The 17652-nt window shown below is 40.9% G+C and overlaps 1 protein-coding gene across 1 annotated transcript in view; it reads left to right on the plus strand.

Moving 5' to 3' along the window:
- Window positions 1-12943: 12943 nt before the first annotated feature.
- LOC128643906 (HAUS augmin-like complex subunit 3) overlaps window positions 12944-17652 on the plus strand; it is a gene marked incomplete at both ends in the record, with an annotated part of 65937 nt that continues 61228 nt past the window's right edge. Inside the window, one exon of the mRNA XM_053696678.1 lies at window positions 12944-13386. Coding sequence (XP_053552653.1) covers window positions 12944-13386 — 443 coding nt within the window. The remainder of the gene's footprint in view (window positions 13387-17652) is intronic.

The raw sequence follows: 17652 nt of genomic DNA on the forward strand, positions 1-17652 counted from the left end.
GGGTGCAATCCTCTGCTAATAATGCACTTCTTGTTAAGAATTGTTTAATTATATCTGTATTTCTGAAGCGCTGCAGCGTTTTTTTTATATTGCTTGTAAACTTATTGAAAGTGATTTCCAAGCTTGCTAGTTTCATTGCTAAGTCTGTTTAAACATGTCTGATTCAGAGGAAACTGTCTGTTCATCGTGTTCAAAAGCCAATGTGGAGCCCAATAGAACGATGTGTACCAATTGTATTGATATTGTTTTGAATAAAAGTCAATCTGTACCAATAGAGAAACTATCACCAGACAACGAGGGGGAAGTTATGCCGCCTAACTCTCCTCACGTGTCAGTACCTGCGTCTCCCGCTCAGGAGATGCGTAAGATTGAGATGCCAAGTACATCTAGGCCCTCACAAATCACTTTACATGATATGGCTAATGTTATGAAAGAAGTATTATATAATATGCCCGAATTAAGGGGAAAGCGCGATAGCTCTGGGTTAAGGACAGAGCGCGCTGATGACACGAGAGCCATGTCTGATACTGCGTCACAATTTGCAGAACATGAGGACGGTGAGCTTCATTCTGTCGGTGACGGTTCTGATCCGGGGAGACCGGATTCAGAAATTTCAAATTTTAAATTTAAGCTTGAGAACCTCCGTGTGTTACTAGGGGAGGTATTAGCGGCTCTGAATGATTGCGACACGGTGGCAATTCCAGAGAAAATGTGTAGGTTGGATAGATACTATGCGGTACCGGTGTGTACTGACGTCTTTCCTATACCAAAAAGACTTACAGAAATTATTAGTAAGGAGTGGGATAGACCCGGTGTGCCTTTTTCCCCTCCCCCGATATTTAGAAAAATGTTTCCTATAGACGCCACCACACGAGACTTATGGCAGACGGTCCCTAAGGTGGAGGGAGCAGTTTCTACTTTAGCCAAACGTACCACTATCCCGGTGGAGGATAGCTGTGCTTTCTCAGATCCAATGGATAAAAAATTAGAGGGTTATCTTAAGAAAATGTTTGTTCAACAGGGTTTTATATTGCAGCCTCTTGCATGCATTGCGCCTGTCACGGCTGCAGCGGCATTCTGGTTTGAGTCTCTGGAAGAGGCGATTCGCACAGCGCCATTGGATGAGGCTTTGAGCAAAGTTAGAACCCTTAAGCAAGCTAATGCGTTTGTTTCAGATGCCGTAGTACATCTAACCAAACTTACTGCTAAAAATTCCGGATTCGCCATACAGGCGCGCAGAGCGCTCTGGCTTAAATCCTGGTCAGCGGATGTAACTTCCAAATCTAAGCTACTTAACATTCCTTTCAAAGGGCAGACCTTATTCGGGCCCGGCTTGAAGGAAATTATTGCTGACATTACGGGAGGTAAGGGCCACGCCCTTCCTCAGGACAGGGCCAAACCAAAGGCCAAACAGTCTAATTTTCGTGCCTTTCGTAACTTCAAGGCAGGAGCAGCATCAACTTCCTCCGCTCCAAAACAAGAAGGAACTACTGCTCGTTACAGACAGGGTTGGAAAGGCAACCAGTCATGGAACAAGGGCAAGCAGGCCAGAAAGCCTACTCCCGCCCCTAAGACAGCATGAAGACAGGGCCCCCTATCCGGAGACGGATTTAGTGGGGGGCAGACTTTCTCTCTTCGCCCAGCCTTGGGCAAGAGATGTGCAGGATCCCTGGACGTTGAAGATTATATCTCAGGGATACCTTCTGGATTTCAAAACCTCTCCTCCACAAGGTCCATCTATCGAGGTTATCTACAAACCTAGTAAAGAGAGAGGCATTTCTACAATGTGTACAAGACCTCTTAATCATGGGAGTAATCCACTCAGTTCCGCGATCGGAACAGGGACAAGGATTTTACTCAAATCTATTTGTGGTTCCCAAAAAAGAGGGAACCTTCAGACCAATCTTGGACTTAAAGATCTTAAACAAATTCCTAAGGGTACCATCGTTCAAGATGGAAACCATTCGAACCATCCTACCCATGATCCAAGAGGGTCAATATATGACCACAGTGGACTTAAAGGATGCTTACCTTCACTTACCGATTCACAAGGATCATTATCGGTACCTAAGGTTTGCCTTTCTAGACAGGCATTACCAGTTTGTGGCTCTTCCCTTCGGGTTAGCCATGGCCCCGAGAATTTTTACGAAGGTTCTGGGCTCACTTCTGGCGGTACTAAGACCACGAGTCTCATACAGAGATAGTTCTAGCATTTCTGAGGTCGCATGGGTGGAAAGTGAACGTGAAAAAGAGTTCTCTGTTACCTCTCACAAGGGTTCCTTTTCTAGGGACTCTTATAGATTCTGTAGAGATGAAGATTTACCTGACGGAGTCCAGGTTATCAAAGATTCTCAATGCTTGCCGTGTCCTTCATTCCATTCCAAGCCCATCAGTAGCTCAGTGCATGGAGGTAATCGGCTTAATGGTCGCGGCAATGGACATAGTGCCATTTGCGCGCCTGCATCTCAGACCGCTGCAACTATGCATGCTCAGTCAATGGAACGGGGATTACTCAGATCTGTCCCCTTTGCTAAATCTGGACCGGTTCATCTGTCCAAAGGAATGACCTTTCGCAGACCAGATTGGACGATTGTAACAACGGATGCCAGCCTTCTAGGCTGGGGAGCAGTCTGGAATTCCCTGAAGGCTCAGGGATCGTGGACTCAGGAGGAGAAACTCCTTCCAATAAACATTCTAGAATTAAGAGCAATATTCAATGCTCTTCTAGCTTGGCCTCAGTTAGCAAAACTGAGGTTCATCAGATTTCAGTCGGACAATATCACGACTGTGGCCTACATCAATCATCAAGGGGGAACCAGGAGTTCCCTAGCGATGTTGGAGGTCTCGAAGATAATTCGCTGGGCAGAGTCTCACTCTTGCCACCTGTCAGCGATTTACATCCCATTTCCTAAGTCGCCAGACTTTTCATCCGGGAGAGTGGGAACTTCACCCGGAGGTATTTGCTCAACTGATTCGTCGTTGGGACAAACCGGATCTGGATCTCATGGCATCTCGCCAGAACGTGAAGCTTCCTTGTTACGGATCCAGGTCCAGGGACCCGGGAGCGGTGCTGGTAGATGCATTAGCAGCCCCTTAGGTTTTCAACATAGCTTATGTGTTTCCACCATTTCCGTTGCTACCTCGACTGATTGCCAGGATCAAACAGGAGAGGGCATCGGTAATTCTGATAGCGCCTGCGTGGCCACGCAGGACCTGGTATGCAGACCTAGTGGACATGTCGTCCTGTCCACCATGGTCTCTGCCTCTGAGGCAGGACCTTCTAATTCAGGGTCCTTTCAACCATCCAAACCTAATTTCTCTGAGGCTGACTGCCTGGAAATTGAATGCTTGATTCTATCAAAGCGTGGGTTTTCGGATTCGGTCATTGATACATTAATACAGGCTCGGAAACCTGTGACCAGAAAAATTTACCATAAGATATGGCGTAAATATTTATATTGGTGCGAATCCAAGAGTTACTCATGGAGTAAGGTTAGGATTCCTAGGATATTGGCTTTTCTACAAGAGGGTTTAGAAAAGGGTTTATCCGCTAGTTCGATAAAGGGACAGATTTCAGCTCTGTCTATTCTTTTACACAAGCGTCTGGCAGAGAATCCAGACGTCCAGGCTTTTTGTCAGGCTTTGGCTAGAATTAAGCCTGTGTTTAAAGCTGTTGCTCCTCCGTGGAGCTTAAACTTGGTTCTTAAAGTTCTTCAGGGTGTTCCGTTTGAACCTCTTCATTCCATTGATATTAAGCTTTTATCTTGGAAAGTTTTGTTTTTGATGGCTATTTCCTCGGCTCGAAGAGTCATTGAGTTATCTGCCTTACATTGTGATTCTCCTTATATGATCTTTCATTCAGACAAGGTAGTACTGCGTACTAAGCCTGGGTTTTTACCTAAGGTTGTTTCTAACAGGAATATCAATCAAGAGATTGTTGTTCCATCATTATGTCCTAATCCTTCTTCAAAGAAGGAACGTCTTTTGCATAATCTAGACGTGGTCCGTGCTCTGAAGTTCTACTTACAGGCAACTAAAGATTTTAGACAAACTTCTTCTCTGTTTGTCGTTTACTCTGGACAGAGGAGAGGTCAAAAGGCTTCGGCTACCTCTCTCTCTTTTTGGCTTCGTAGCATAATACGTTTAGCCTATGAGACTGCCGGACAGCAGCCTCCTGAAATAATTACAGCTCATTCCACTAGAGCTGTGGCTTCCACCTGGGCCTTTAAGAATGAGGCCTCTGTTGAACAGATTTGCAAGGCTGCAACTTGGTCTTCACTTCATACTTTTTCCAAATTTTACAAATTTGACACTTTCGCTTCTTCGGAGGCTGGTTTTGGGAGAAAGGTTCTACAGGCAGTGGTTCCTTCTGTTTAATGTTCCTGCCTTGTCCCTCCCATCATCCGTGTACTTAGCTTTGGTATTGGTATCCCATAAGTAATGGATGACCCGTGGACTGAACACACTTAACAAGAGAAAACATAATTTATGCTTACCTGATAAATTTATTTCTCTTGTAGTGTGTTCAGTCCACGGCCCGCCCTGTCTTTTTAAGGCAGGTTCTAAATTTTAAAATTATAACTCCAGTCACCACTGCACCTTATAGTTTCTCCTTTCTCGTCTTGTTTCGGTTGAATGACTGGATATGACATGTGAGGGGAGGAGCTATATAGCAGCTCTGCTTGGGTGATCCTCTTGCAACTTCCTGTTGGGAAAGAGAATATATCCCATAAGTAATGGATGACCCGTGGACTGAACACACTACAAGAGAAATAAATTTATCAGATAAGCATAAATTATGTTTTTTTGGGATCTCTTCTAGATATTTTAGGAGGGGTTAAATATGTTTGGTTCAGAACTCTAACGTGATTCTCTCCATGCTGAAGAAAGTGTGATCTTTTCTTTTCTAGAAAAATTTAAGATCATCCAGGCCAATATCATGAAAGGTAGATTGCCATTTAATTAATACTTCTTGCAGATTACTTTTCTCTTGTAAGGTGTATCCAGTCCACGGATCATCCATTGCTTGAGGGATATTCTCCTTCCCAACAGGAAGTTGCAAGAGGATCACCCACAGCAGAGCTGCTATATAGCTCCTCCCCTAACTGCCATACCCAGTCATTCTCTTGCAACTCTCAACAAGCATGGAGGTAGTAAGAGAGAAGTGGTGTAACATAGCTGGGTTTTTTTTTCTTCAAAAGTTTATTTTTAAATGGTACCGGAGTTGTACTATTTTGTCCCAGGCAGAAAATAGAAGAAGAATCTGCCTGTGATTTCTATGATCTTAACAGGTTGTAACTAAGATCCATTGCTGTTCTCACACATGACTGAAGAGAGAGGTAACTTCAGCGGGGGAATGGCGTGCAGGTTATCCAGCTATGAGGTATGTGCAGTTAAAAAAAATTCTAGAAGATGTGAATGCTAGAAAATGCTGATACCAGATTTATGTAAGGTAAGCCTGAATACAGTGATTTAATAGCGACTGGTATCATGCTTACTTTCTGAGGTAATACTCTTATATATTTACAATATAAAACGTTTGCTGGCATGTTTAAACACTTTTATATATACTTTGGTGATAAAACGGTATTGGGGCCTAGTTTTTTTCCACATGGCTGGCTTAAATTTGCCTAGAAACAGTTTCCTGAGGCTTTCCACTGTTACTATGAGTGGGAGGGGCCTAATTTAGCGCTTTTTTGCGCAGTAACTTTTACAGACTGAGACATCCAGGAGTCCCCTGAATGCTATAGGACCTCTCTCAAGGGCTCTTAGGCTTTCCAAAATCGTTTGTTGGGGAAGGTAGGCCCACAGCAAGGCTGTGGCAGTTGGTGTGACTGTTAAAAAAACGCGTATCGTTTTTTTGATCCGTTTTTTGAACTAAGGGGTTAATCATCCATTTGCAAGTGGGTGCAATGCTCTATTAGCTTATTATACACACTGTAAAAATTTTGTTTGATTTACTGCTTTTTTTCACTGTTTTTCAAATTCTGACAAAAATTGTTTCTCTTAAAGGCACAGTACCGTTTTTATTTTTTGCTTGTTAACTTGATTTAAAGTGTTTTCCAAGCTTGCTGGTCTCATTGCTAGTCTGTTTAAACATGTCTGACATAGAGTAAACTCCTTGTTCATTATGTTTAGAAGCCATGGTGGAACCCCCTATTAGAATGTGTACCAAATGTACTGATTTCACTTTAAGTAATAAAGATCATATTCTGTCTTTAAAAAATTTATCACCAGAGGAATCTGACAAGGGGGAAGTTATGCCGACTAACTCGCCCCACGTGTCAGACCCTTTAACTCGCGCTCAAGGGACTCACGCTCTAATGGCGCCAAGTACATCTAGTGCGCCCATAGCGTTTACTTTACAAGACATGGCGGCGGTCATGGATAATACCCTGTCAGCTGTATTATCCAGACTACCTGGGTTTAGAGGAAAGTGAGACAGCTTTGGAGTTAGAAGAAATACAGAGCATACTGCCGCTTTAAGAGCTATGTCTGATACTCCCTCACAATATACAGAAGCTGAGGAAGGAGAGCTTCTTTCTGTGGGTGATGTTTCTGATTCAGGGAAAAAGATTCAACCTGATTCTGATATGTCTACATTTAAATTTAAGCTTGAACACCTCCGCTCCGCGTGTTGCTCAGGGAGGTTTTAGCTGCTCTGAATTACTGTGATACAATTGCAGTGCCAGAAAAATTGTGTAGATTGGACAAATACTATGCAGTGCCTGTGTGCACTGATGTTTTTCCAATACCTAAAAGGTTTACAGAAATTATTACTAAGGAATGGGATAGACCAGGTGTGCCGTTCTCTCCCCCTCCTATTTTTAAGAAAATGTTTCCAATAAATGCCACCACACGGGACTTATGGCAGACAGTCCCTAAGGTGGAGGGAGCAGTTTCTACTCTAGCTAAGCGTACTACTATCCCTGTCGAGGACAGTTGTGCTTTCTCAGATCCAATGGATAAAAAGTTAGAGAGTTACCTTAAAAAAAATGTTTATTCAACAAGGTTTTATTCTACAGCCCCTTGCATGCATTGCCCCAGTCACTGCTGCTGCGGCTTTCTGGTTTGAGCCTCTGGAAGAGGCTTTACAGGTAGAGACCCCATTGGATGACATACTTGACAAGCTTAGAGCACTTAAGCTAGCCAATTCTTTTGTTTCTGATGCCATTGTTCATTTGACTAAACTAACGGCTAAGAATTCTGGTTTTGCTATTCAAGCGCGCAGGGCGCTATGGCTTAAATCGTGGTCAGCTGACGTTACTTCAAAGTCTAAGCTGCTTAACATTCCCTTCAAGGGGCAAACCCTATTCGGGCCTGGTTTGAAGGAGATCATTTCTGATATCACTGGAGGAAAAGGTCATTCCCTTCCTCAGGATAGGTCCAAATCAAGGGCCAAACAGACTAATTTTCGTGCCTTTCAAAACTTCAAGGCGAGTACGGCATCAACTTCCTCTAATGCAAAACAAGAGGGAACTTTTGCCCAGTCCAAGTCGCTCTGGAGACCTAACCAGACCTGGAACAAAGGTAAGCAGGCCAAAAAGCCTGCTGCTGCCCCTAAGTCAGCATGAAGTATCAGCCCCCTATCCGGTAACGGATCTAGTAGGGGGCAGACTTTCGCTCTTCGCCCAGGCTTGGGCAAGAGATGTCCAGGATCCCTGGGCGATGGAAATTGTATCCCAGGGATATCTTCTGGACTTCAAAGCTTCTCCTCCAAAAGGGAGATTTCACCTTTCACAATTATCTGCAAACCAGATAAAGAGAGAGGCATTCTTACACTGTGTTCAAGACCTCCTAGTTATGGGAGTGATCCATCCTGTTCCACAGGAGGAACAAGGACAGGGATTTTACTCAAATCTGTTTGTGGTTCCCAAAAAGAGGGAACCTTCAGACCAATTTTAGATCTCAAGATTTTAAACAAATTCCTCAGAGTTCCATCATTCAAGATGGAGACTATTCGTACCATCCTTCCTATGATCCAGGAGGGTCAATACATGACTTCAGTTGATTGAAAAGGATGCTTATCTTCACATTCCGATACACAAAGATCATCATCGATTTCTCAGGTTTGTCTTCCTGAACAGGCATTACCAGTTTGTAGCTCTTCCCTTTGGGTTAGCTACAGCCCCAAGAATCTTTACAAAGGTTCTGGGGTCACTTCTGGCGGTCCTAAGACCACGGGGCATAGCAGTGGCCCCTTATTTAGACGACATTCTGATACAGGCGTCAAATTTCCAAATTGCCAAGTCTCATACGGACATAGTTCTGGCATTTCTGAGGTCGCATGGGTGGAAGGTGAACGAGGAAAAGAGTTCTCTATCCCCTCTCACAAGAGTCTCCTTTCTGGGAACTCTAATAGATTCTGTAGAAATGAGGATTTACCTGACAGAGTCCAGGTTATCAATACTTCTAAATTTCTGCTGTGTTCTTTATTCCACTTCTCGCCCTTGGTGGCTCAGTGTATGGAAGTAATCGGCTTAATGGTAGCGGCAATGGACATAGTGCCGTTTGCACGTCTACATCTCAGACCGCTGCAACTATGCATGCTCAGTCAGTGGAATGGGGATTACACAGATTTGTCCCCTCTACTAAATCTGGATCAAGAGACCAGGGATTCTCTTCTCTGGTGGCTATCTCGGGTCCATCTGTCCAAGGGAATGACCTTTTGCAGGCCAGATTGGACAATTGTAACGACAGATGCCAGCCTTCTAGGCTGGGGGGCAGTCTTGAACTCTCTGAAGGCTCAGGGATCGTGGACTCAGGAGGAGACACTCCTTCCAATAAACATTCTGGAACTGAGAGCGATATTCAATGCTCTTCAGGCTTGGCCTCAGCTAGCGACAATGAGGTTCATCAGATTTCAGTCGGACAACATCACGACTGTGGCTTACATCAACCATCAAGGGGGAATTTTCATCCGGGGGAGTGGGAACTCCATCCAGAGGTGTTTGCACAATTGATTAATCGTTGGGGCAAACCAGAACTGGATCTCATGGCGTCTCGCCAGAATGCCAAGCTTCCTTATTACGGGTCCAGGGACCCCAAGGCAACGCTGATACGCTGATAGATGCTCTAGCAGCGCCTTAGTCCTTCAACCTTGCTTATGTGTTTCCACCGTTTCCTCTGCTCCCTTGTCTGATAAAATCAAGCAGGAGAGAGCATCAGTGATCTTGATAGCGCCTGCGTGGCCACGCAGGACTTGGTATGCAGATCTGATGGACATGTCATCCGTTCCACCATGGACTCTGCCGCTGAGACAGGACCTTCTACTTCAAGGTCCTTTCAACCATCCAAATTTAATTTCTCTGAGGCTGACTGCCTGGAGATTGAACGCTTGATTTTATCAAAGCGTGGTTTCTCCGAGTCAGTCATTGATACCTTAATTCAGGCACGAAAGCCTGTCACCAGGAAAATCTATCATAAGATATGGCGTAAATATCTTTATTGGTGCGAATCCAAGGGCTACTCATGGAGTAAGGTCAGGATTCCCAGGATATTATCTTTTCTCCAAGAAGGATTGGAGAAAGGATTGTCAGCTAGTTCCTTAAAGGGACAGATTTCTGCGCTGTCTATTCTTTTGCACAAGCGTCTGGCGGATGTTCCAGACGTTCATTTTGTCAGGCTTTAGTTAGAATCAAGCCTGTGTTTAAACTTGTTGCTCCACCTTGGAGTTTAAATTTGGTTCTTAAAGTTCTTCAAGGGGTTCCGTTTGAACCTCTTCATTCCATAGATATCAAGCTTTTATCTTGGAAAGTTCTTTTTTTGGTAGCTGTTTCCTCGGCTCGTAGAGTTTCCGAGTTATCTGCCTTACAATGTGATTCTCCTTATCTGATCTTCCATGCAGATAAGGTAGTTCTGCGTACCAAACCTGGGTTTTTACCTAAGGTGGTATCTAATAAGAATATCAATTAGGAGATTGTTGTTCCATCATTGTGTCCTAATCCTTCTTCAAAGAAGGAACGTCTATTACACAATCTTGACGTGGTTCGTGCTTTAAAGTATTATTTACAAGCTACTAAAGATTTTCGTCAAACATCTGCTTTGTTTGTTGTCTACTCTGGACAGAGGAGAGGCCAAAAGGCTTCGGCAACCTCTTTTTCGTTTTGGCTAAGAAGTATAATCCGCTTAGCTTATGAGACTGCTGGCCAGCAGCCTCCTGAAAGGATTACAGCTAATTCTACTAGAGCTGTGGCTTCCACATGGGCCTTTAAAAATGAGGCTTCTGTTGAACAGATTTGCAAGGCGGCGACTTGGTCTTCGCTTCATACCTTTTCAAAATTCTATAAATTTGATACTTTTGCTTCTTCGGAGGCTATTTTTGGGAGAACGGTTTTTCAGGCAGTGGTACCTTCCGTTTAAGTACCTGCCTTGTCCCTCCCTTCATCCGTGTACTTTAGCTTTGGTATTGGTATCCCTCAAGTAATGGATGATCCGTGGACTGGATACACCTTACAAGAGAAAACATAATTTATGCTTACCTGATAAATTTATTTCTCTTGTGGTGTATCCAGTCCACGGCTCGCCCTGTCATTTTAAGGCAGGTATTTTTTAATTTGAAACTACAGTCACCACTGCACCCTATGGTTTCTCCTTTCTCTGCTTGTCTTCGGTCGAATGACTGGATATGGCAGTTAGGGGAGGAGCTATATAGCAGCTCTGCTGTGGGTGATCCTCTTGCAACTTCCTGTTGGGAAGGAGAATATCCCTCAAGTGATGGATGATCAGGTAAGCATAAATTATGTTTTTTTCCCTGCGTAAATTGTATGGCTTTATAAAACTTAGAAATAGAATGAGTCCCTGCCCTCATTTCTTTCAGGACTGTATCTAAAGTGGACCAGTTATCAATCTTTCGGTTCCGCAGGCAAAAAATTGTTTATTATGTAAACCAAAATTCTTGAGGGCATCAAATGTCTTACAAACCAACTGTTCACTGTCTCTTAATTGACTTATGTAACTAAGACCCTTTTGCTCCCATGCATTAAAAATGTTGGATTTTAGAGTTGCTGGAAAAAGTGTTTCAAACAATATAATTTGAAGTCGCCGACAATTTTTTTGCCAGATTTCTATTATATTCCTAAAATCTTTCTTATTTCTAGTTTCCTCTGGGAGTTTATTATATGGACTGTGAAGTATACTGTAAGTTTTTAACTAGGTTTCTATCTCTAGTAAAGAAAAATAGCTAGCTTCTATACACCAATCAATTGCCACTTTAGCAATGCAAGATCAATTATAATATTTGAAGTCAGGATATCCTAGCCCTTCAAATATTTTAAGATGGGATAACTTCAATGATATGGCAATTCTTTTCTACCAAAGAAAGACAGTAAATATCTTTTCAAAAAGTTTGTCTTTTTGGGGGATCAAAAGTGGAAGATGTTGCATAAGGCACAGTATTTTGGGGAATAGAATCATTATAATTAGACTGATTTTAACAGAGAGTGTTAAGAAATAATTTCCCCAGTTCTCCAGACCTTTTTTGAATGTCACAAAAACTAAAGGGTAATTTAGGGGTAGCCATTTTCAGGTTTTTAAGAAAGTATTTAATACCTAGATAATTGGTAAACTCTTTAGATTCCTTAAAGGGTTTTTATTTCATACTGTCTTTGCTTTCATAAATCTACATTACAGATTTGGTGGGGGTTACATTTTATAGCCAGATAAAGAACCAAATTGCTTCAGTATAGTCAAAAGCAATTGTATATTCTCTTTTGTTTTACTTGTAAAGACTAATATGTTATCCACATAAAGGGATAGTGCAGTCTTACCAAGTCTCTTAGTTCCTTCTCCTGGTATATTGCAAGTGGTTTGATAGCTATATTAAAAAAGGTAGGGTGAAAGCGGGCACCCTTGATGGGTGCCCTTCTGCAGTTAAATATAAGGTGTAAGACAGCCGTTAACTGAAACAGACGTTAATGGTTAACAATAGAACACTTTAACAAAGTTAAGAAAATTCCCTTAAAGACCAAACTTTTCTAAAGATATTAACAGATGATCCTATGACACTGAATCAAATGCCCTTTTAGCTTCCAAAGAAATAATGGCAAAATCTGATTCCATTTTCTCTTTCTGACCAATAATAACATTAACATAACTTTTTCTTATGTTTAGCATAGAACTTCTGCAAGGCATAAACCCAGTTTGGATTGGGTGGATTACAGAATACAGGATAAACCATTCAAATCTTGTAATCATTGTTTTACAATGATATTGGTCTGTAAAAATTTATATCATCTGGATCTTTCTCCTTTAGAATTAGGGAAATAAGTCAAGCTGTGAAATATATGGAATTCATTTGATGTTTGATTTTTTTTTTTTTTTTGTAGTCATGAAAAAAATCTTTCAAAGTAAAATGATTTCATCTAAAATCTTGTATAGAACTGATCTGACCCAGGGGCTTTATTACAAAATAGTCTTCTTAAAGGGACATAAAACCCATTTTTTTTATTTCATGATTCAGAAAGAGCACACAATTTTAAACAACTTTCCAATTTACTTATGTTATCAAATTTTCTTAGTTTTCTTGTTATCCTTTGTTGAAAAGAAAGGATGTAAGCTCAGACGTGTGCATGTGTCTGCAGAACTATATGGCAGCAGTTTTGCAACAATGTTATACATTAGTAGGAGCACTAGATGGCAGCACTATTTCCTGTCATGTAGTGCTTCTGGCATGTGCACGCTACCTACCTAGGTATCCCTTCAACAAAGAATAGAATGAGAAGGAAGCTAATTCGATAATAGAAGTAAATTGGAAACTTTTTCTAAATTGTATTCTCTATCTGAATAATGAAAGAAAAATATTTTGGGTTTAATGTCCCTTTAATAGCCCATATGATTTCGTACTATTCCACGTTGTTGTGAATGAATCTTATATGGGTTTTTTTTATTGGGAGGGGGGGGGGTTGCTAATGTAATTCACGTGATTTTTTTTTGGATTTTACAGGCATCTGACAAAGAAGAAAACATGAAAACCAGAATCTCAAGTTTAAGGAATGAAGTATCACAAATTCAAAATCACGTTGACCAGATTAACAGTGAAACACTTCCTAAATTAGTACGAGAGGGTGCCCAACTGCTAACCATGCCCGTTGTTAAAGGCGACTATGATCAGCAGATTACTCTTCAGGAAATGCATATAGCTAAACAAGACCTTATATGTAACCATTTAATGAAACAGAAGACTTCATTTGAACTTCTCCTTTTGGGTTATGAATTAGAACTAAGAAAGCACAGAGATGTTTCCCGACAACTTAAAACCGTTATTCAAGATTTGCAAATGATCAGTGAGAGCGTAGAAAAGAGACTGACGTTGCTGAATGATGCCAGTTTATCATCCACCGCTAAATCTAGGAATAATATTGATTCAAAGGATTCTTCATCTCACAGGTAATGTATTCTGTCATATCAAAAGTCATTGTAATCAGGGTAAAAGGCACATTAAACACCAAATAAATGCTAGATAGAATAATGCATTCAAGAAAAGATGAGTCTGAGAATAACATGCAGATGTGCTTTTTAAATTTTCATTAGCTGTTTATATATTGACAAAATAAGTGTAAAGTTTTAGTGTCTATAAAACAATGGGAGCTGCCATGTTGTAACTTAGGTTACCTTCTCTGCTGTGGCCAATTAGAGACCGTTATAAATAGATCACTAGAGTTTGCAGCCAATGGCTGTGTGGAATATAACAGTGTTCTCCACTTCTATTTCTAACAGCAACTGAAAAGCTCACAATGTCAGAATGGAATTACAGGAAAAGGGGATAAAATAAATAATGAAATGATACTGCAGAGTTTTTTTTTATTTATACAGTTTATCATTTTATATTACCACCTTGAAGTGTTTAATGTCCCTTTTTAAATAGAGGCTTTTAAATGTACATAAAACCCAACATTTTTCTTTCACGATTCAGCTAGAGTATAAAAATTGGAAATAATACTCCTATTACCAAATTTACTTTAAATTGGTATTCTTTGATGAAAAGCAGGTAGGAGAGAGCATGTATCTGGAGCAGTAAATGGTAGCAGTTTTAACAGCAGTGTTTAGCACCATGTAGAGCAGACACATGCACGCCACCTACTTACGTATCTCTTCAAAGAATACCACAAGAGCAAAAAATGAAATACAATTAATAAGAGGTTATTTTTTTTATGCTCTTCTGAATCATGAAAAAGTTTCTTGTCCGTTTTTTTTTTTTTTTTTTTTTTTAAATTTCTAATTCATAATATTTGTTAAACATACCACCCTAACTCTTAAAACATAGCTTCATGAGGGCTTGAAAAAGGGTCCTAGTGACCTAGGTAAGTCGCCTGGCATAGCTCTCGAGGAGAAAGGTCTGGGTCTGACATTACACCTCTATTCTTTGTGCAGTTAGTACTTTCTATATAACCGCAACACTTTCCTCTCCATGTATGCAGCTTCACACTGAGGGCTATCATTTTCTATGGTTTCTCCTTGTCCTCCTAAAATTCAAAGACGAAAATTCTTTTTAACCTTTTGGCTTCTACAGAAGACTGCGGTATTGAGGTTAATTATATCTTCATACTCTCTATTCATTCTAGGCTTGCTTTGCCTACTTATTGCTTAAATGGAACAGACTCTGGACTGCCAGGGTTGTGGTGTGAGAAGTGATTGTGTGGTCAAATAATATTACATTTTAAACAGAGTATTGTTTTGAACATTGGGCTAACCTTGTCCTTATACACGGTACTAAAAATGTGATTGCAAAGGCTATTTAGCTATATATATATATACTAAAAGCTCTTTTATGTAAGACATGTTATTAGATGAGGATACCCTTTTTATATGTTTTTTTTTTAAGACACGATGAGTTCACGGATCATCATAGTTACTAATGGGATATTCACCTCCTGGTCAGCAGGAGGAGGCAAAGAGCACCACAGCAGAGCTATTAAATAGCTCCTCCCTTCCCTCCCACTCCAGTCATTCTCTTTGCCTACGTTAGTGATAGGAAGTGGCAAAGTGAGGTGTTAGATTAGATTCTTCAATCAAGAGGTTATTATTTTTAAAGTAGTACAAGATTGTGCTGCTTTGTTCTAGGGTGTAGCCGTAGTCCATGTTAGTCTCTTCAGTAGAGCTTTGGTGGCTTTAGAGCAATGGGAACTGGTGGGACATAATTCTCACTGCGCCTCCCATATTCTGATGCTGCCCTTACCAAGAAAACCTGAGGGATTTTTATTCAGGATTTCTTTCATGTTATTAGCAAGAGTCCATGAGCTAGTGACGTATGGGATATACATTCCTACCAGGAGGGGCAAAGTTTCCCAAACCTTAAAATGCCTATAAATACACCCCTCACCACACCCACAATTCAGTTTTACAAACTTTGCCTCCGATGGAGGTGGTGAAGTAAGTTTGTGCTAGATTCTACGTTGATATGCGCTCCGCAGCAAGTTGGAGCCCGGTTTTCCTCTCAGCGTGCAGTGAATGTCAGAGGGATGTGAGGAGAGTATTGCCTATTTGAATGCAGTGATCTCCTTCTACGGGGTCTATTTCATAGGTTCTCTGTTATCGGTCGTAGAGATTCATCTCTTACCTCCCTTTTCAGATCGACGATATACTCTTATATATACCATTACCTCTGCTGATTCTCGTTTCAGTACTGGTTTGGCTTTCTACAAACATGTAGATGAGTGTCCTGGGGTAAGTAAATCTTATTTTCTGTGACACTCTAAGCTATGGTTGGGCACTTTGTTTATAAAGTTCTAAATATATGTATTCAAACATTTATTTTCCTTGACTCAGAATGTTCAACATTCCTTATTTTTCAGACAGTCAGTTTCATATTTGGGATAAATGCATTTGTTTCAATCATTTTTTCTTACCTTTAAAAAATTTGACTTTTTCCCTGTGGGCTGTTAGGCTCGCGGGGGCAGTAAATGCTCCATTTTATTGCGTCATTCTTGGCGCGGACTTTTTTGGCGCAAATTTTTTTTTCTGTTTCCGGCGTCATACGTGTCGCCGGAAGTTGCGTAATTTTTTGACGTTTTTTTGCGTCAAAAATGTCGGCGTTCCGGATGTGGCGTCATTTTTGGCATCAAAAGCATTTAGGCGCCAAATAATGTGGGCGTCTTTTTTGGCGCTAAAAAATATGGGCGTCATTTTTGTCTCCACATTATTTAAGTCTCATTATTTATTACTTCTGGTTGCTAGAAGCTTGTTCACTGGCATTTTTTTCCCATTCCTGAAACTGTCATTTAAGGAATTTGATCAATTTTGCTTTATATGTTGTTTTCTCCAACATAGGTGTGTCCGGTCCACGGCGTCATCCTTACTTGTGGGATATTCTCTTCCCCAACAGGAAATGGCAAAGAGCCCAGCAAAGCTGGTCACATGATCCCTCCTAGGCTCCGCCTTCCCCAGTCATTCTGTTTGCCGTTGTACAGGCAACATCTCCACGGAGATGGCTTAGAGTTTTTTGGTGTTTAACTGTAGTTTTTATTATTCAATCAAGAGTTTGTTATTTTAAAATAGTGCTGGTATGTACTATTTACTCTGAAACAGAAAAGAGATGAAGATTTCTGTTTGTAAGAGGAAAATGATTTTAGCAACCGTTACTAAAATCGATGGCTGTTTCCACACAGGACTGTTGAGAGGAATTAACTTCAGTTGGGGGAAACAGTGAGCAGACTTTTGCTGCTTGAGGTATGACACATTTCTAACAAGACGATGTAATGCTGGAAGCTGTCATTTTCCCTATGGGATCCGGTAAGCCATTTTTATTACATAAAGAAAAAAAGGGCTTCACAAGGGCTTTTAAGACTGTAGACATTTTCTGGGCTAAAACGATTTATATATAAGCATATTTTATACTCCATAGCCTTGAGGAATTATTTTAATCTTGGGAATTATGTAAAATAACCGGCAGGCACTGTATTGGACACCTTATTCTCTAGGGGCTTTCCCTAATCATAGGCAGAGTCTCATTTTCGCGCCTCTATTGCGCACTTGTTTTTGGGAAGCATGACATGCAGATGCATGTGTTAGGAGCTCTGATACATAGAAAAGACTTTCTGAAGGCGTCATTTGGTATCGTATTCCCCTTTGGGCTTGGTTGGGTCTCAGCAAAGCAGATACCAGGGACTGTAAAGGGGTTAAATATAAAAACGGCTCCGGTTCCGTTATTTTAAGGGTTAAAGTTTCCAAATTTGGTGTGCAATACTTTTAAGGCTTTAAGACACTGTGGTGAAATTTTGGTGAATTTTGAACAATTCCTTCATACTTATTCACATTTGCAGTAATAAAGTGTGTTCAGTTTAAAATTTAAAGTGACAGTAACGGTTTTATTTTAAAACGTTTTTTGTACTTTGTTATCAAGTTTATGCCTGTTTAACATGTCTGAACTACCAGATAGACTGTGTTCTGTATGTGGGGAAGCCAAGGTTCCTTCTCATTTAAATAGATGTGATTTATGTGACACAAAATTTAGAGAAAATGATGCCCAAGATGATTCCTCAAGTGAGGGGAGTAAGCATGGTACTGCATCATCCCCTCCTTCGTCTACACCAGTCTTGCCCACACAGGAGGCCCCTAGTACATCTAGTGCGCCAATACTCCTTACTATGCAACAATTAACGGCTGTAATGGATAATTCTATCAAAAACATTTTAGCCAAAATGCCCACTTATCAGC

The sequence above is a fragment of the Bombina bombina genome, unplaced genomic scaffold, assembly GCF_027579735.1.
Source record: "Bombina bombina isolate aBomBom1 unplaced genomic scaffold, aBomBom1.pri scaffold_1200, whole genome shotgun sequence".
Classification (NCBI taxonomy): domain Eukaryota; kingdom Metazoa; phylum Chordata; class Amphibia; order Anura; family Bombinatoridae; genus Bombina; species Bombina bombina.